Below are 15,885 nucleotides of genomic sequence, written 5' to 3'. Positions count from 1 at the left end.
ATTATGATTTATATAAATCATATTTTTTTTCAAAAATATACATTCTAAACCGGTCAAAACGTTTGAGGTCATAAGTAAAGAAAGTCTTATAGGGATTACCATAAATTTCAATTTTTATGGAATTGGCGTATGTTTTATTTTTCACTTTTTCTTAAAAAATTCGAAAGCGTCCTCTTATTTCCATCATATCTTGTTTAATTTTGATGCCAGTAACTTCTTCTGGAGCTCCTTTGGAGTACTTTGACAAGTATATTGTAAGTATATTTTATAAAATGTATCGTTTTCCCGATATTTAAGCTTTAATACTTAGATCTGATTACTCGTCGAAAAACACTATACATTCAATTACCTATAACTCACTTTGAATTAATATTAAAAGGTTTTTCAAGGAATTTATTCGATTTTTTATTAGCATCAATTTTGGTAATGGTAACTTTTTTGTAAAAACTTTTAGTTTTTGAGTTATTTCTGAAAACAGCTTTAAAACATGCATTTTTTCAGGAACAGTTAAAATCTTTAATCTTTAACTCAAAAAGTATTGATTTATTTTAATAACATGATATTGTTAAATCACAATGACGACCTCTCGTGGATTTCGGCTGAAATAATATTGAGGGTATTTTTCTTCTTTTTTTTCTTCAAATCGTTGTCAAATTTTGAAATTTAAAACGCGCGAAAAAATATTCATTGTTTATTTTTACAAATTTGTGGCTAATATAAAATTATTAACATGGTTTTGAAGCCGCTGTGATTAAACAAAATCAAAATGTTGATTCTGAAAACAATATGTCTGAAGATTTAGGTAATTTTGAAACCGCTGTGACTGTAAATAATGAATCAGATGAATAGATGAAACCATCTATAATTGTCAAGATACTTACTTATTGCGATGATTGTATTGATTTGAACAAAGCTCCTCAATATGTTGAAGATATTTTAAAGGATTTTGATCTAAATAGGTACACTGTGTAAAAATCTGCTTAGTATAAAGATAAGTATCAAATATAAATTACTTACTTGCAATAATGTAATCGTCTTTTTTTAAGTAGTCACTGCAAATATCAAAAAATACCTAATATTTTTGCTTAAACCACAAGCATTGATCCATAATACTTGTTCCGTTTTTTTTTAACTGGACAATAATGCAGTTATACTCCACCAGCAGATTTTTTTACAAGTTTCTATACAACATTGTAGCATTACAAAATTCCTCTACAATGTTTTGTTTTAAACCCGCCTAATAAATAATTATTCCTTGTATTTTGTGTTGGTGATACCATTCATTAAAATATTCTAAAGCCCGCCCTGTTAGAAATATTACAAGTTATTTCACAACGATCCAAACATTACATTTGCTACAACGAATAATTTCAAATTTAATACGTTGCATTGTATTTTGTTAACCCACTCTGTAAGCTAAAGTAAATATGAGATAGAAATTTTCAACAATAAACACTCATGTCCTTGGGTACGTGTGTTTCCTTGGATGTTTCTGATTGAATGTGGTTTTTGCGCGCGAGAAATGTAGAGAAGTTAGTTAGAAATGGATATTTGAATGGTACACAACGGTTTCACGTCGAACTCCAGAGGCAACACCCTACCGGCATAAATTGGCTAATATCGCTATGTGAAGTCAATTGAATGGTCTACAATTCGTTCTATGTCTATAGAAGAATAAAAGTGATTAAATTCCAAGTAAATAAAGAGAATTGCAGTTGGTAAAACTTTTTAAATATTTTTATAGAGATTGCTTTCAATATGGTAAAAATTTTGAAAAGAGAATTATTGTAAAATGTTAAATATCTAAATATGCTTTGTCCTGTTTTTTATTCTAGCTATATCAAAATATTTTGTTTAAAAATAAAGCTCTAATAAAATGTAAATTAAATAATTTGGAATGCCATTTGACAGCTACATGACTTTGAAATATGTAGGTCAATTTTGTTTTAAAATACACTGCTCAATAAAGTTTAATTGGTAAAAGTTATATAGAGGTTATAGTTTTTTTATTTGTCATTCCTATAGTAAAGTCTGTATTTCTATGAGAATATGTTTTTTCTAAATAAACGAGAGGTCGTCATTGTGACTTAACATCACCAATAACATTTTTTAATATTATTTTTAATAAAATAATTTTCAACTGGCATTCACCCCCAGGGTAAAAGCTCAAATTGGCATCATGTCACTTTTGTTCCTTAAGGAATCTTCCAACTACTCACCAATTTTCAAGAAAATAGACGGAGTTTCACCGAAATCGGAGATGAAAACCTCCAGTAACTGCAATAAATATTTGGTTAAATTGACATACCCTGTAGCACTCCTGGAAAGAATACTCTAACGTACTGTTTAAACGGTGGTCCCATGGCCTTGGCAAGGGCTTCGCAAAGCGCCAACGACGACATAGCAATTTTCACGTTGCTATCTGTTAACCTGACACCTAAAGCTTGGGGCAAATCACCTAAATTCGATTTTATGAATTTAGCATCGCTAATAATCGTTGCCACTTTGGCCACCGCTTCATTTCGGACTTTCCAGTTCTTATCACTTAGTTCTGTTAGAATAGTGTCAGTTATTTGACCGCTGATATCCACTCTAGGAATAAGATCTTGGATATTTACTTGCTCTGGTTCGTCGTCTTCTACCACATCTAGACTGTCTGTGCTTGCTGACTTCACCACGCCTAAAAAGGAATTAGACATTTTAAAATTTTCGGTGTATCACAAAAAATTTGCCGAATTTAATTTTGAGTTATTTAGATGTACCTTCAAGTACACAATATTATATCTGGATTAAAAGTTTGCTGCCCGTAATGTAATCACTGATGTATCCATTTTGATTCGGCGGTTAAAACTTTGACATCACTAGATGAAGAACTATCATAGGGAGCAATGCGAGAACAGATTGACTTGTTTAAGGGTTAATTTTTTTTCAGAAATGGTAACAATATATAAAGATCTATTGCTTACTTACATGGACCCACAATATGTGACACAAACTAATGTTGAAGCAACCGATTCTCAAGATTTAACAAAATTCGTCAACATTACATGTGTATATGTATTTGTCAACATTACATAGGAACATAGTAAGATGATGAATTTAAACAGGATTTTTACGAAAGATGAAAGAGTTTCTTGATTACAGCTTGTGTGGAAGTAAAAAAAGAAATGGTTTTGGAGATCCAGTCAAGGGCAAGATACACCTTCAAAATAAAAGTAGCTTTAACAGTTGGCAAAGTCTTTTAATACTAATGTCAAAATTGCACAGAATTTGTAATCCTCAAGACCTACAAACGATCCAAAAGATCGATGATGAATGGCGGAAACTTCAACAATGCCAGGGTATTTCAGTAGCATTCGAAAATCTAGATGAATTCTATTTTAAAGTGGGTCAAATAAAACATTTTGACGCTAATCCTCTATTTGCTAATTTGAGTGACTTTGTATAGTCTGTGTTAGCTTTACCTCATTCAAACGCAAGTTGTGAAAAACAATTTTCAAAAGTAAATTTAATAAAGAAGAAGTGCAGGAATCTCTTGGTAACAGACACTTCATATGGTATTATGCATTCATCCCAATCAGTTTATCTTCAAAAGGGTTTTGTCAATTTTACACCGTCAGAAATAATGGTTACAATAAATGTTACATAAAGGAGCTGATGATGAACTGCAAGAAGTGAGTTCGCATTAGCTGAATAGTGAATATTTTTTATTGTAAGTTTTTTTTTATTTTAAATAATTTGTTTATTATATTCGTTTGTTTCTTTTACAAAAAATTAAATATATTATTTTTTGTTAATTTCTTGTTCATTAGAATGTAAGCATGACCTGGTAACTCTGCTCTTACAGAAACGTACCTATAAAACGAATTGGTTTGGTGGCCCGGCCTACTAATGTAGCTATATCGTTTTAAATATGTTTCTCCCATTTCCTACCGTTGAAAGGACCTTAACCTTAAATTATTTCCGATACTGTACTGTAACATTTTAGCCTATAATATCACAAATACCACTCAATAGATATTACCAGAAGATAAAAAATGTCTTCGTGTTCAAGAGCTTCTGGAAAGTCTCCTTTGCGTTGCAGAATCTTAGTTCTGCGAGAAAGAACGTGGATAAAACTTTTAATTATTTAGACTTGCGAAGGATAAAAGAAAACGTAAAACAGCATAAAAGAAGACAACTAACCAATTCTAAATTGTGGCAAAATCATTTAAATCCGATATTTAAAAAGTTATTCATTCAGATCATATTCTAAAAAAAATACCTAACAGTAAATACAAAGTATAGCTCGGTATAATGTAATCGAACATGTTCGCTTTTATAGAATATACATTAACTACAATTAGCTGTGACATTAAATAAAAACAAAAAAAGCAGGTCTATGTGGAGCAGTGCACTCAAGTCGTTTAGTCATGAGTGTATGCACATTGCTTGTCGAAGCGTAAGTACATAATTTTGTGCCTATATACAGCTTACCTCTTGTTGGGGGCGGAGGCTTCTCGCCTTCATACTTATCACATTCAGCGTTGATTTGATCTCGCAGTGCCGGTTTCTCATTTTCGAAAAATACGTTTAGAGTTGCACCCATGTATAGGTACATAATTCCTAACAACGAGACGGCCGTTTGTCTTACCGCTGGATTAGTGGAGCTCAATGCTTTCTTACAGTTGTCGATTAGAAATTTGACGTTCAAATTGCTGCAAACAAAAAAGGTTAGAATTTGTGCACCATTATCTTGTGAGCAACAATAAATTCCAAGTTTCCAGTTAATTACTTATATGACTGAAGTAGAATGTAATATTGGCGCACAACATGGGGCGTTGTGTTACAGCGTCGTGTAACACTGTGAATATGTTATATTCTTTTTCTCATAGGCATCTTTCAGTGCGTCACAGTTTTTCGATTTCTTTTCTAACGCGTTAAATTGTATGTGACAGAAAAAATGCACGTCTGTGATCACAGACATTTATTCTAGTTGTCGATAGATGGCGCTTTAATCGAAAAAAAATATTTACGAATTATATAATATACCTACGAATATAATCTGTACAATTTATAAGACTTTACAAATCAAAGAAAATACCATTTTATAAATGCAATACACACAATTGATTTTTTTATGCCAAATTGCAAATAAAATGTGACAACTGTCAGATTTAACTAAATAAATGTAAATTATCACAGACTTACCTTTTTTCTATCATTTGTGACGCACTGAAAAATGCCCATGAAAAGGACCATACTAGTTTAGTTATAAATTTAATAGGACATAGGAAAGGAGGAATCGAATGAGAACATTATGAACCTCCTTTAGGTATATCCTACCCTCTTCAAGGGTATGTGTGGGGATGTAACTTCAATTTGTGTTCTCGTAGCCTTCCTAGTCCGAGCTCCTCTTATTTTGTTGTTTTGTTCTTTTGAACCAAGCCTGCCACCAAAGTACAAGTTTTATGGATAACAAACGATTCCTTTCAGAATTATTGGCTTTTTTTGGAAAACTCGTGGTTAGCTGTGGCTAGATCTTCCCCTAGGAGCAGGTATCATTGTGCAATAAGATTGGGAAACCACAGAAAACCAATCTCCCCCTGTCCTTGTAATTTAATTCTGGCCTCTCGGGGAGTTATTGTTAAGGGCGGATGTGGATAGGGCGTGTCCATAAAGTAAGGTTGACATTTCATTGAGATGCGGGCTATGTCGTTCCTCTTTTCAGGGAAGACAATAAATAGGATCATAAAAGGGATACGGAATATGATACAAATCTTGCTACAACGCCGACTTATCTACTACTAAGTTTGCTGTAAAATAATTATACTTACGAAAATCCAAATTCCTTGATGGCCCCAGACAACCAAGTTAAGGCCTCCTGTTGGACTTTGGGACTTTTTTGTCCGAAGGCAAAATCTAAAACCATATCGGCTACTTGTCCAAAGGTAGTGGCCTCCGCTATGGCGCTTAGCGTCTCAGCGACGGCGGCACCGTTCTTGGCATCTGAAAACTTTTCTGACATGTCTGGCACGCAACAACTAGCTGACGTTATCGTGAATTTCGTATTTTCGGCTAAGTATTTGATGACTTCTATTTTAGCTTTAAGTACTTGGACGTTGGTATCCTTAAGACCGGGCTTCTTGGCGACGAATTTAACGATTGCTTGAGTTGGTACCGAGTTTAAGCCTTTTAATTCTGTTAAAAGTTGTTCTGCAGCTGCCAGTCTAAAATATAAACGTTTGTTTCATAAGAGAAAAATAAAGAGTAGAGTAGAGAGCCATTGAAAAAAATCGTGTTGAATTTACATTTAAATAATGCTGGTTTTCAATCCAGTCATTTCACAAATCAAAAATGTTAACCAACACCCGAAATTTTTATAGAAAGCCCAATTTCTCTAATTAAAAACTTTCACGATGGCTCATTCTATCAAAAAAATTTTATATTTTTTTAGTTTCAGTAAATTAGTTACACTGTCTGGGGTAATTGCGGAGTGTATCGAGTAGCTCTGCGGTTACCAAAGCCGGTCCCAAGCCCTGATAAAATGTGGAAGGTGATTGGCGAGCTTAGCAACCAACCAATCGTAAAAACGATACTGGTCAACGAAACAATGTGAAGCCACAGAACCAGATTAATAAAGACGACCACAGCAAGAAATAAGGACACGAGAAAAATATCTAAAACCCAGATGAGAATTACTATATGGAACATCAGATCGTTCAACTCTAGAGACCAAGAAATAACACAAAAGAGAAACAAATAGACATATTATGCGCTCTACAGGAAACAAAAAAAGAAGGAAAAGGACAATCAAAATTAGGTGAATATACAGCTAATAACGGGCAAAATAACGCAAAAGATGGAAAACTTATTAAGTTGTGAGATAAAAAGAAATGAAACTAGTGGAGGTGGGAGATTTAGCGATAAAAACCTATAAACTTACATTCTATTTATTGTTTCCCACCTTTAGACGTATCGGAGAAGTATGTCAACTAAAGCCGTCACTGTCACAGTGGCAGTTGCTAAAATCGTCCGATACGTCTAAAGGTGGGAAACAATAAGTAGAATGTAAATTTATAGGTTTTTATCGCTAAATCTCCCACCTCCACTATTTCATTTTTTTTATCTCACAACTTAATGTGTTTTTTATCTTCTGCGTATTTTGCCGGTTATTAGCACGCTCATCACTGTATACTAATTTACAGTGGAGTAGCAAAAGAAAACAAGGTCAAAAAAGGTTTAGTCTTACTAATATACCAAATATCCCAAAATCACATCAAAAAGTATCAATACCTATCAGAAAAGATTGTAACAGCAAAGATAAGAATGGAAAAGGAAGACCTGAACATCATCGAAGTATACGGCCGAGAAAATAACAAGACTCAAACAACAAGGGAAACATTTTACGACGAATTACAAGTAGTAGATCAAGTTAGAGGGAAGATGATAATACTGGAGGATTTTAACGCTCTAGTAGACAATCAAGTAAAACTCGGAATTAAGCAAGAACATAACGAGAATGTTAAAAACGAAAATGGAGAACTGATGATAAACTTCTGCGGCACCAACACAAACGAAAATCGGAGTCGAAAGACTAAATACGGAATCCACGGAATACTTATACAGAAAAAGAATATCAGAGAAGATTGCTGAGAATAAAATATTAGAAAACAATAACATCAAGGAAAGCTGGAAAAAAACTCAAAAATAGCATAATTAACGCAGCAGCAGAATCACTTGGAGAGAGGAAAGTAACGAATACTAACATCAAAAAAGAAAATCCCGTGATTTAGAGAGGAAGTGAAAATAAAATGTAAAGAAAAGAAGAAAGCCTTTTTGCAATACAGAACCCAACAAACACAATAGGCATACAAACACTATAAAAGAATCAGAAATGAAATGAATACTTTAGGAAGACAAATAAAACGGGAACACTGGCAGAATTTCTCAAAACAGATGGAACACGACTTGTACGGAACACAAAGTACACTTGTACGGAGGACAAAGAAAAGAGATGAACAAACTAATAAAAATGAAACGAAAAAACATTCAGAAGGAAACATGGGCAACATTCTTTCGATCCATCTTTTCTAACATTTATAATGAAACATTTGTCATGAAGCAAGTACAAGAGAAATCATTAAAATACAACAAACCAGCATATTTATCAATACAATACAATAGAGTCAGGTAATCAGAACAGCGCAATATCAACCAATTGAAGCTGGCAATGGGATAAGACAGGGGTATCCTCTAAGTCCACTTTTGTTCAACCTGACCATGGATGAAATAATACAAAATGAAAAAAAACCTAATGATAGTTTTACCAAAGTATGAGTCAAATCGAAATTACTGTTCAAATGTTATTACCAAAAGAAATATCAGTCAGAATTCACAACTCTACTTATATATTATTAAACTATAGAAGCAGACACTTTTTAATAGACATTTGACATTCCCCATATGGGTTTCCATACAAGGTAGACTGTACTCCATACAAGGTAGACAAGAGACTGTATGCTTCCAGAAGCGGTTGTTGTGAAAATTAGTATTCATTTTTGAATGTCGAATTGTATATTATGTTAAATAGTTTTATCAAAGAATATAAACGTTATAGAAAGGTACTGCCCTGTAACGTGTCAGCATAGGATTTTGTGCACCAGCTGAGTTGGTGCATGTGGCCTGACAATGACTACGGTATTTTCAAGTTACAAATAAACGTGACCATCTGTTCGATTCAAACTCTTCTTCTAGGAGAGTATATATTCTTTGGTTTTATTTTTCGCTTCAGTGTTATAGTAGAAACAACATGTAATAAAAAAATGATAATACTAACCTTGTTTTCCAATTGGTGCTGGCAATGTCCGACACAACACTAGCAGATATGACATCGCTAACAATTCCCTCAACTTCTTCGTCGGCTAGTTCTTTTTCAACATTTTGCGAGGCAGATTTCGATAAACCTTTAGGCCCCTTTGATCTAACCACTGTGGCTGTACCTGAAGATATTTCTGGTTTCTTCTTTGCTGTTACTAATTGTGCAAAAAATAAAAAGTGCTACTGAAAATCTACATTAAAGCAAACGAAAAAATAATAAAAAAAAAAGTTAATACGTCATGTGCACAGAATCAGTTTTTTTTAGATTAAATTAAATTTCTTCTGCGATGATAGATATAAACTAGACTGGAATATTTTTTTTATTTTAATATAAACTTAGTGACACTTGTGCATACAGGGTGAGTCATAAATAATACGCTAAATTGTAACTGGTCGTTTTTAGTTTTCTCCCAGTGTTTGCCTACCTGCTTGTTTGCAGTTTCTTCTATTGTTTTTTTTATCGTCTCTCATTGTGATCATAGTGCCCGGATAGCTCAGACGGTAGATGTCTGACTTCCACGCTGGTAAGCTGGGGTTCGATTCCCAGCTTCGGCGAGAATATCTAGACATTTTTTAAAATGTCTGTAGGCCCTAGGTCGACTCAACCTGAATAAAATGAGTACCTTGGATAAAACCAGGGGTAATAATAGGAGGTTGAAGCGTAGCATTGGCCTGTTACCTTCCTTGTATACCGTAGGCCCTAGAGATAGCAGAATATCCTGCTATAATCCCAAAGCCGTATAAAACGGGAGACTATTATTATATTTCTATCTCATATGCACTGATATTTCGTCTTCATATTTCTTGCTAATATCTGCATTGTATAATTTATTGACATTCCATTTTTTCTGTTGGTTTTTCTGTTTCGTTTCTGCTTTAACTTGTTGTCTTATAGTGACTGTGATCATATAGTGATCTGAATCTGCTCCCGCACCTCTAAATGTTCTCACATCCTTCATTGATTATTGTTATCTTTTGTTAATCAGTATGTGATAAATTTTTCTTAACGTTTCCTGATCTGGTAACCACCATATAAAGCATATAATTAAAATTAAATTGCAATTATTTATGACTCACTCTATGTAATATCATGTACTCTATTTACTCAAAATACAGTTTTTATATGTGATCTTGATCATTATCATTAATTACCTTAATTAATGTGACATAAACAAATATTTTAAAATAATTCTAGGCACACGATTTTAAAAACAAGTGAAAAATAAAAACATAAATAGCTTTATACTACATATTTACAAAATATTACTACGATATTTTGGTATGCTAGCTCCTAAACGAGATCAGAAAAATGAATACCTTTTAAATAGTACAAACCGTGTTCAGTATATATTAACAAACAACGAAAGCAAAACGAATAAAGCTAATACTGAAATATACAGCCTTAAGTTTTTTTTATTTTTAGTAACGGTATTAAACCACATTTTGAACATTACTACCGAACAAATTATATGGCACTGGTACTATACTGAATATTTTTTAAGTCCATATTAGTTCCTTTACCTATGGTGAGAAGGCTGGAGTAGCGAGGAAAACGGGTTTTAAATTTAGAAGAAATTGGCTATTGGTATTTCACTTATATAGCAGTATATAGCAGTAGCGGATAGATACACTTATACGATCCCGGTGTAAGTCAGATCTATTTCAGGGACGCGACCCTGCTCACGCAAGCCATGGCTATCCCCCAAACCCAAAGAGGGGAGGTCATGTCCTGATCCAAGTTTCCTACCAAATATCCAAAAATCCTTGCCGATTATCCAACCCACAGGAGTAAACCTAATGCGCCAGAAAAATCATTGGGGAAGGCAACGGGAAACCACTCCAATTATTTCTCCCGAGTAAAGTTAACATGGCGCAATCCAAACATAATCAGAGTATTACTGATCATGGATCTCGGAAACCAAGATCCGGCAGGGAAGGGTGCGCACCAGACTGTAGGGCCTTCCCGGTCGTCACCAAACGAAACCCCTACAATTTAAAAAGTACGACAACTTTAAAAATGTCTAGCAGTACAATCAGATTAGACACATGGAATGCTAAAAGCCTCTATGCAGCAGGCAAGCTCAGTAACTTAGTTCAAGAGGTTAAACGCTTAAAAATTGATATAATGGGCATAAGTGAGCTCCGCTGGCCTGGAGCGGGAACATGTGAACAAAATGAAGGCACACTATACTATTCTGGAAGTGTAGAAGATGACGTACATCATAGGAATGGAGTTGGCATATTTATAACATCTAAATTCAAGAAATATGTAAAAAAATTTGTACCTGTAAACGACAGACTAGCGATACTCCAATTAAATAGTAAACCATTTAATGTCAATGTTATCCAGATATATGCCCCTACTTCAGAAAAGAAATATGACAATGATGTTGAATCATTCTATAGTCAATTAAAACAGACACTTAACAATCTAAAAAGAACGAAATCACATATATTATTGGAGATTTTAACGCGAAAATTGGTCAAGGACGAAGATCTGACCTGGTAGGTGAATATGGACTAGGGGAGAGCAATGAAAGAGGCGATAGATTATACCAGTTCTGTCAAGTACATGACATGATAATCGCAAATACATGGTTCAAATTACACAAAAGAAGATTATATACATGGAGGGACCAGGAGATAACTCACTTCATATAATTAGAAATCAGATAGATTATATTCTAGTAAACAAGAGATTTAAGAATGGTGTCAAGAGATCAACGACATATCCTGGTGCAGATATCGGTTCAGACCATAACCCTCTAATAGCTGACATCCAAGTGAAGCTCAAAAAAGTCGAAGAAAGCCCCAAAACACCAAAATTACATATATCAGCATCCAACAAAACGCTAATAGAAAATGACCTGAATAATCAGCTAAAGAATTCAACAAATGAAAACAATACAGAAATATGGAACACGTTTAAAGATCTTACCTGGAAAGTAATGGAAAAATATACAACAACGATGCAGAGGCACAAAAAACAACAATGGATGACTGATGAAATCCTGGAATTGATGGAGCAGATAAGAAAACTGAAATATAACAAAACAGAATACAAAGAAAAACAGAAACTAATTAAACAAAAAATAAAGGTAGCTAAAGAAAAATGGATGGAGGATAAATGCAAGGAATTAGAAAAGTTGAATGAAAAACATGATACGTTTAATATGTTTAAAAAAGTTAGAGAAGTAGCTGGTCTTTATTATAAGAAAACTCCACATACTATAACCGATTCGTCGGGAAAAATGATAATAGATGAACACGAAATTCGAACTACCTGGTATAATTATATAAATGAACTGTATAATGATGATAGACCCGAAGAACTGGACACTTTAGATGAAGGTGAAGGACCAGAAATACTAAAATCAGAAATACAACATGCTATAAAATTGGCAAAAAACAAGAAAGCCGTTGGTCCCGACAACATACCTACAGAAATGTTAAAGCTCATAAATGAGGAAAACATTGGAATACTAGTCAAACTTTTCAATGATGTTTATTCGACTGGTGATATCCCTGAAGATTGGTTAAAGTCCGAATTCATAACCCTACCAAAAAAACAACGTCCGAAAAACTGTAGCGACTATAGAATGATAAGCCTTATGAGCCACACCTTGAAAATCTTTCTACGTATCATCCACAGTAGAATCAGAGATAAATGTGAAGAAGACCAGGATGAAACACAATTTGGCTTCAGAAATGGACTGGGAACCCGGGACGCACTCTTTGCACTAAATGTGTTATTGCAGAAATGCCGAGATCAAAGGAAAGACGTCTTTGCTGTATTTATTGACTATGAGAAGGCCTTTGATCGAGTACAACATCACAAATTAATTAAAATATTAAAGGATAAAGGAGTTGATAGTCAAGATGTGCGAATCATAGAAAAATTATACTGGCGTCAAACAGCGACAGCTTGCATAAATGGAAAATCAACAGAAATATGCAAAATACAAAGAGGTGTCAGACAGGGTTGTATACTGTCCCCACTGTTGTTCAATTTGTATTCAGATAGAATATTTAAGGAAGCGCTGCATAATTTGGAATGGGGTGTGAAGGTTAATGGAATTCTGATAAACACAATCAGATATGCAGACGATACAGTTATTTTAAGTGATGATATGAATGGATTACAACACCTTTTAAATGCCATTGACACAGTGGGAAGAGAGTTTGGCCTAAATATAAACTGTTCAAAAACAAAATACATGGTATTTAGCCGTTTGGCCCATCAAGATTCACGTTTATATGTTGATGGTCATATAATTCAAAGAGTACCCAGTTTTAAATATCTTGGTTGCCATATTACTGAACAACTAGATCCAGATAAAGAGATAAAATGTAGAATCGAGATAGCCCGCACCACATTTTTAAAAATGAGGTCATTCTTCTGTAATGATACCTTGCAACTTCAACTTCGAAAGCGCATGATTAAATGCTACATTTGGTCAGTCCTCTTGTATGGTGTCGAAGCATGGACATTAAAAATATCCACCATTAACCGTTTGGAGGCCTTTGAAATGTGGCTGCACAGATGTATTCTGAAAATACCATGGACGGCTATGCTGACAAATGTGGCAGTCCTTAAGAGAGCAAATGCTACCCGCGAGCTGCTTGATAACATCAAATATAGAAAGATGGCCTATTTTGGACACGTAGTAAGGGGAGACCGGTATAATATTCTTCAACTTATTATGATGGGTAAAATCGAAGGACGCAGAGGAATTGGTAGAAAGCAGGCCTCTTGGTTGAAGAATATCCGGGAGTGGACAGGAATAAAGAAAGCAGAACACCTATTTAGAATAGCTCGAGACAGAGACAGTTTCGCCATGTTAATCGCCAACGTCAAGGGGACTTGATAGGGCACGTTAAGAAGAAGAATTTCACTTATCAAATTAAATTGGGTAATTTAAATAACGGAGGCGATGACATAAATGTTACAGCTTCTTCCGCAGCGAGTGAAAACATTCTTCACAACTCAATTTCTAACGGGAAGATATTCAAATAAAAAAAATCCGTTCAATATTTGTATGGTTTAGAATAGATTGTACCTAACGGGACTATCTTTCGGTCAGACCCTGAAGACTGACAAGAATTTGCAATTGTCGTAACCAACCTCCAATGAAGAGAAGGCACTTTAAGAAGAATGACATTAAGGGGTTATCTTCTATATTTGTAAACAATGGCCGGCATAGATTTAGTCAAAAGAGCAAATTGGGTACTTTTAACAGAGAATTATATACGACGGATACCTCCTATCCGTCAAACGGTTAAGGTACCTAAAAGAACTTCCTTATTTACTTGCACCATCAATTCTAATTGTCTGATAGGTCAATTTTAATTAATAGATGAAATAATTACGAAACCAAAGAATGAATAATCCTACAATCTACAAAGTCAACTTACCTGCAGGTTTTTTGGCCTCCGGTTTAGAGGCGGCCGTTTTGGCAGGTGCTGGTTTAGCAGCAGCTGCGGCCGGTCGTTCCTTCTTTGCTCCAGGAGCCTTGACAACAATGACCGCGCTATCACAGAACTCTTTGATCTTTGTCATTTTTAGATTGTCTTTTTCTAATTCAACCAAAAATGGACCGATCGTTTTTTCTCCTACTAGCTTCATTAGTGTTCCTAAGGATTCTGCAGATGCTTCCCTGACAGCTGGATCTATAAAAAATATATAGGTATGAGAATTATTGTTAGCACATACGTCACAAAGTTTTTATAGTAATTATAAAAGCAATCAATCGAGAAAAAAGAGATACAATGACGATAGGTTTAGGGGTACTAACAAATTTAAAGATGGAAATATTAAAGGAAAAAAATGGAAGGGAGATGAGAAAACATTTAGACAGACCTATCAGACCAAACACTTGATTGAGCCAGATTGAAACAGATTGATCCTACATAGAAAAATTCCCTTGATGTAAAAGACGAAGTATTAGGTGGGAGAATATTCGAGATGTCATTGAATAACCTAGAAATGTCTAGTGACGTCTAGAACGTTAGAAAATGTATATAAACCAACGAACTGTCAATACTGATGGAATAGGCATGAAGAAAATTAATGCCGCCAACATACAAGAGAGAGGTCCTAGAGAGACAGAGAATTTTTCAGGTAAAATTTGACAGGCCGTGTAATTCCAGTTGCCTATATCAACTTAAATTCGGGAAAATAGACCTCATATTTTTTTAACTTTATTAACTTAACTTAATTTTTAAATATGTACTACCCATCAGCCCCGATACCAAGTTAAAAAAATATGAGGTCCATTTCCCCCATTTAAGTTGATATATTATACGGCCTGTCAAATTTTACCTGACAAATTCTCTGTCTCTCTCAGGACCTCTCTCTTGTATGTTGGCGTCAATCTTGCTTCACTATTTGAATGGGACCGGGCCATTCCATCCGTATTGACAGTTCACTGATATAAACACAGAGCGTTGACAGTTGAACAGTTGTATTTGAAGTTTACAGTTGTCATTGTTATTGTTGCCATGTGTTAAAGTTGTAAAAGTTATAAAATACTTGACATGACGGTCACATGAAATGACAAACATGAAAGTCACATGTGAGAATGGGTCGGATTAGCCTATAATACTAGCAATTACATAGGTACCCGTGTGTCTACTAGCGTGGCGCTTACCGCATATAAAAATAATGATGTGAATATGTAACGAAATGGTTTTCAGCACTTACCTGATTCGTTTATCGTTTTGGTTAATGCAGCAGTTAACGCTTTCAGTAATTTTTTATTGACGGTGGTGGAAACTGTTTTTGTAAATGCTCTTGCCAAGAACAGTGACGTTTCCGTTTTAACTGATGGGTTCTTATTGTTAAGTGCTTCCACAACATCTTCTAATATGGCTTCAAGATTTGTCTGAAATATATATTAAAACCTGTGAATTTTCCAAAAAAAGTTGACAAAAGTGACAAAAAGTTGACAAAAAAAAGACATTTTTCTTTTGGTACCAAAATAAAGTAAAATGTATTAAGTTTGGAAACCCGAGCGGGGTGCAATT

General features: G+C 34.4%; 1 protein-coding gene across 3 annotated transcripts in view; it reads right to left on the bottom strand.

Moving 5' to 3' along the window:
* Positions 1 to 15,885, bottom strand: part of LOC114326570 (protein mini spindles) — a 141,078-nt gene that overhangs the window by 70,345 nt on the left and 54,848 nt on the right. For 2 of the 3 annotated variants that reach the window (XM_028274965.2, XM_028274966.2), the window contains exons 7-12: positions 15,563 to 15,743; positions 14,275 to 14,529; positions 8,819 to 9,014; positions 5,817 to 6,209; positions 4,477 to 4,697; positions 2,309 to 2,680 (exon numbers count right to left, since the gene is read on the bottom strand). In XM_028274965.2, the coding sequence (XP_028130766.2) occupies positions 2,309 to 2,680; positions 4,477 to 4,697; positions 5,817 to 6,209; positions 8,819 to 9,014; positions 14,275 to 14,529; positions 15,563 to 15,743 (1,618 nt within the window). The remainder of the gene's footprint in view (positions 1 to 2,308; positions 2,681 to 4,476; positions 4,698 to 5,816; positions 6,210 to 8,818; positions 9,015 to 14,274; positions 14,530 to 15,562; positions 15,744 to 15,885) is intronic. The other variant, XM_028274967.2, reaches the window with a different exon arrangement.

Source organism: Diabrotica virgifera, chromosome 3 (assembly GCF_917563875.1).
Source record: "Diabrotica virgifera virgifera chromosome 3, PGI_DIABVI_V3a".
Taxonomy (NCBI): Eukaryota; Metazoa; Arthropoda; class Insecta; order Coleoptera; family Chrysomelidae; genus Diabrotica; species Diabrotica virgifera.
The sequence above is the reverse complement of the archived record's forward strand: the minus strand, read 5'-3'. Positions and strand labels throughout refer to the sequence as shown.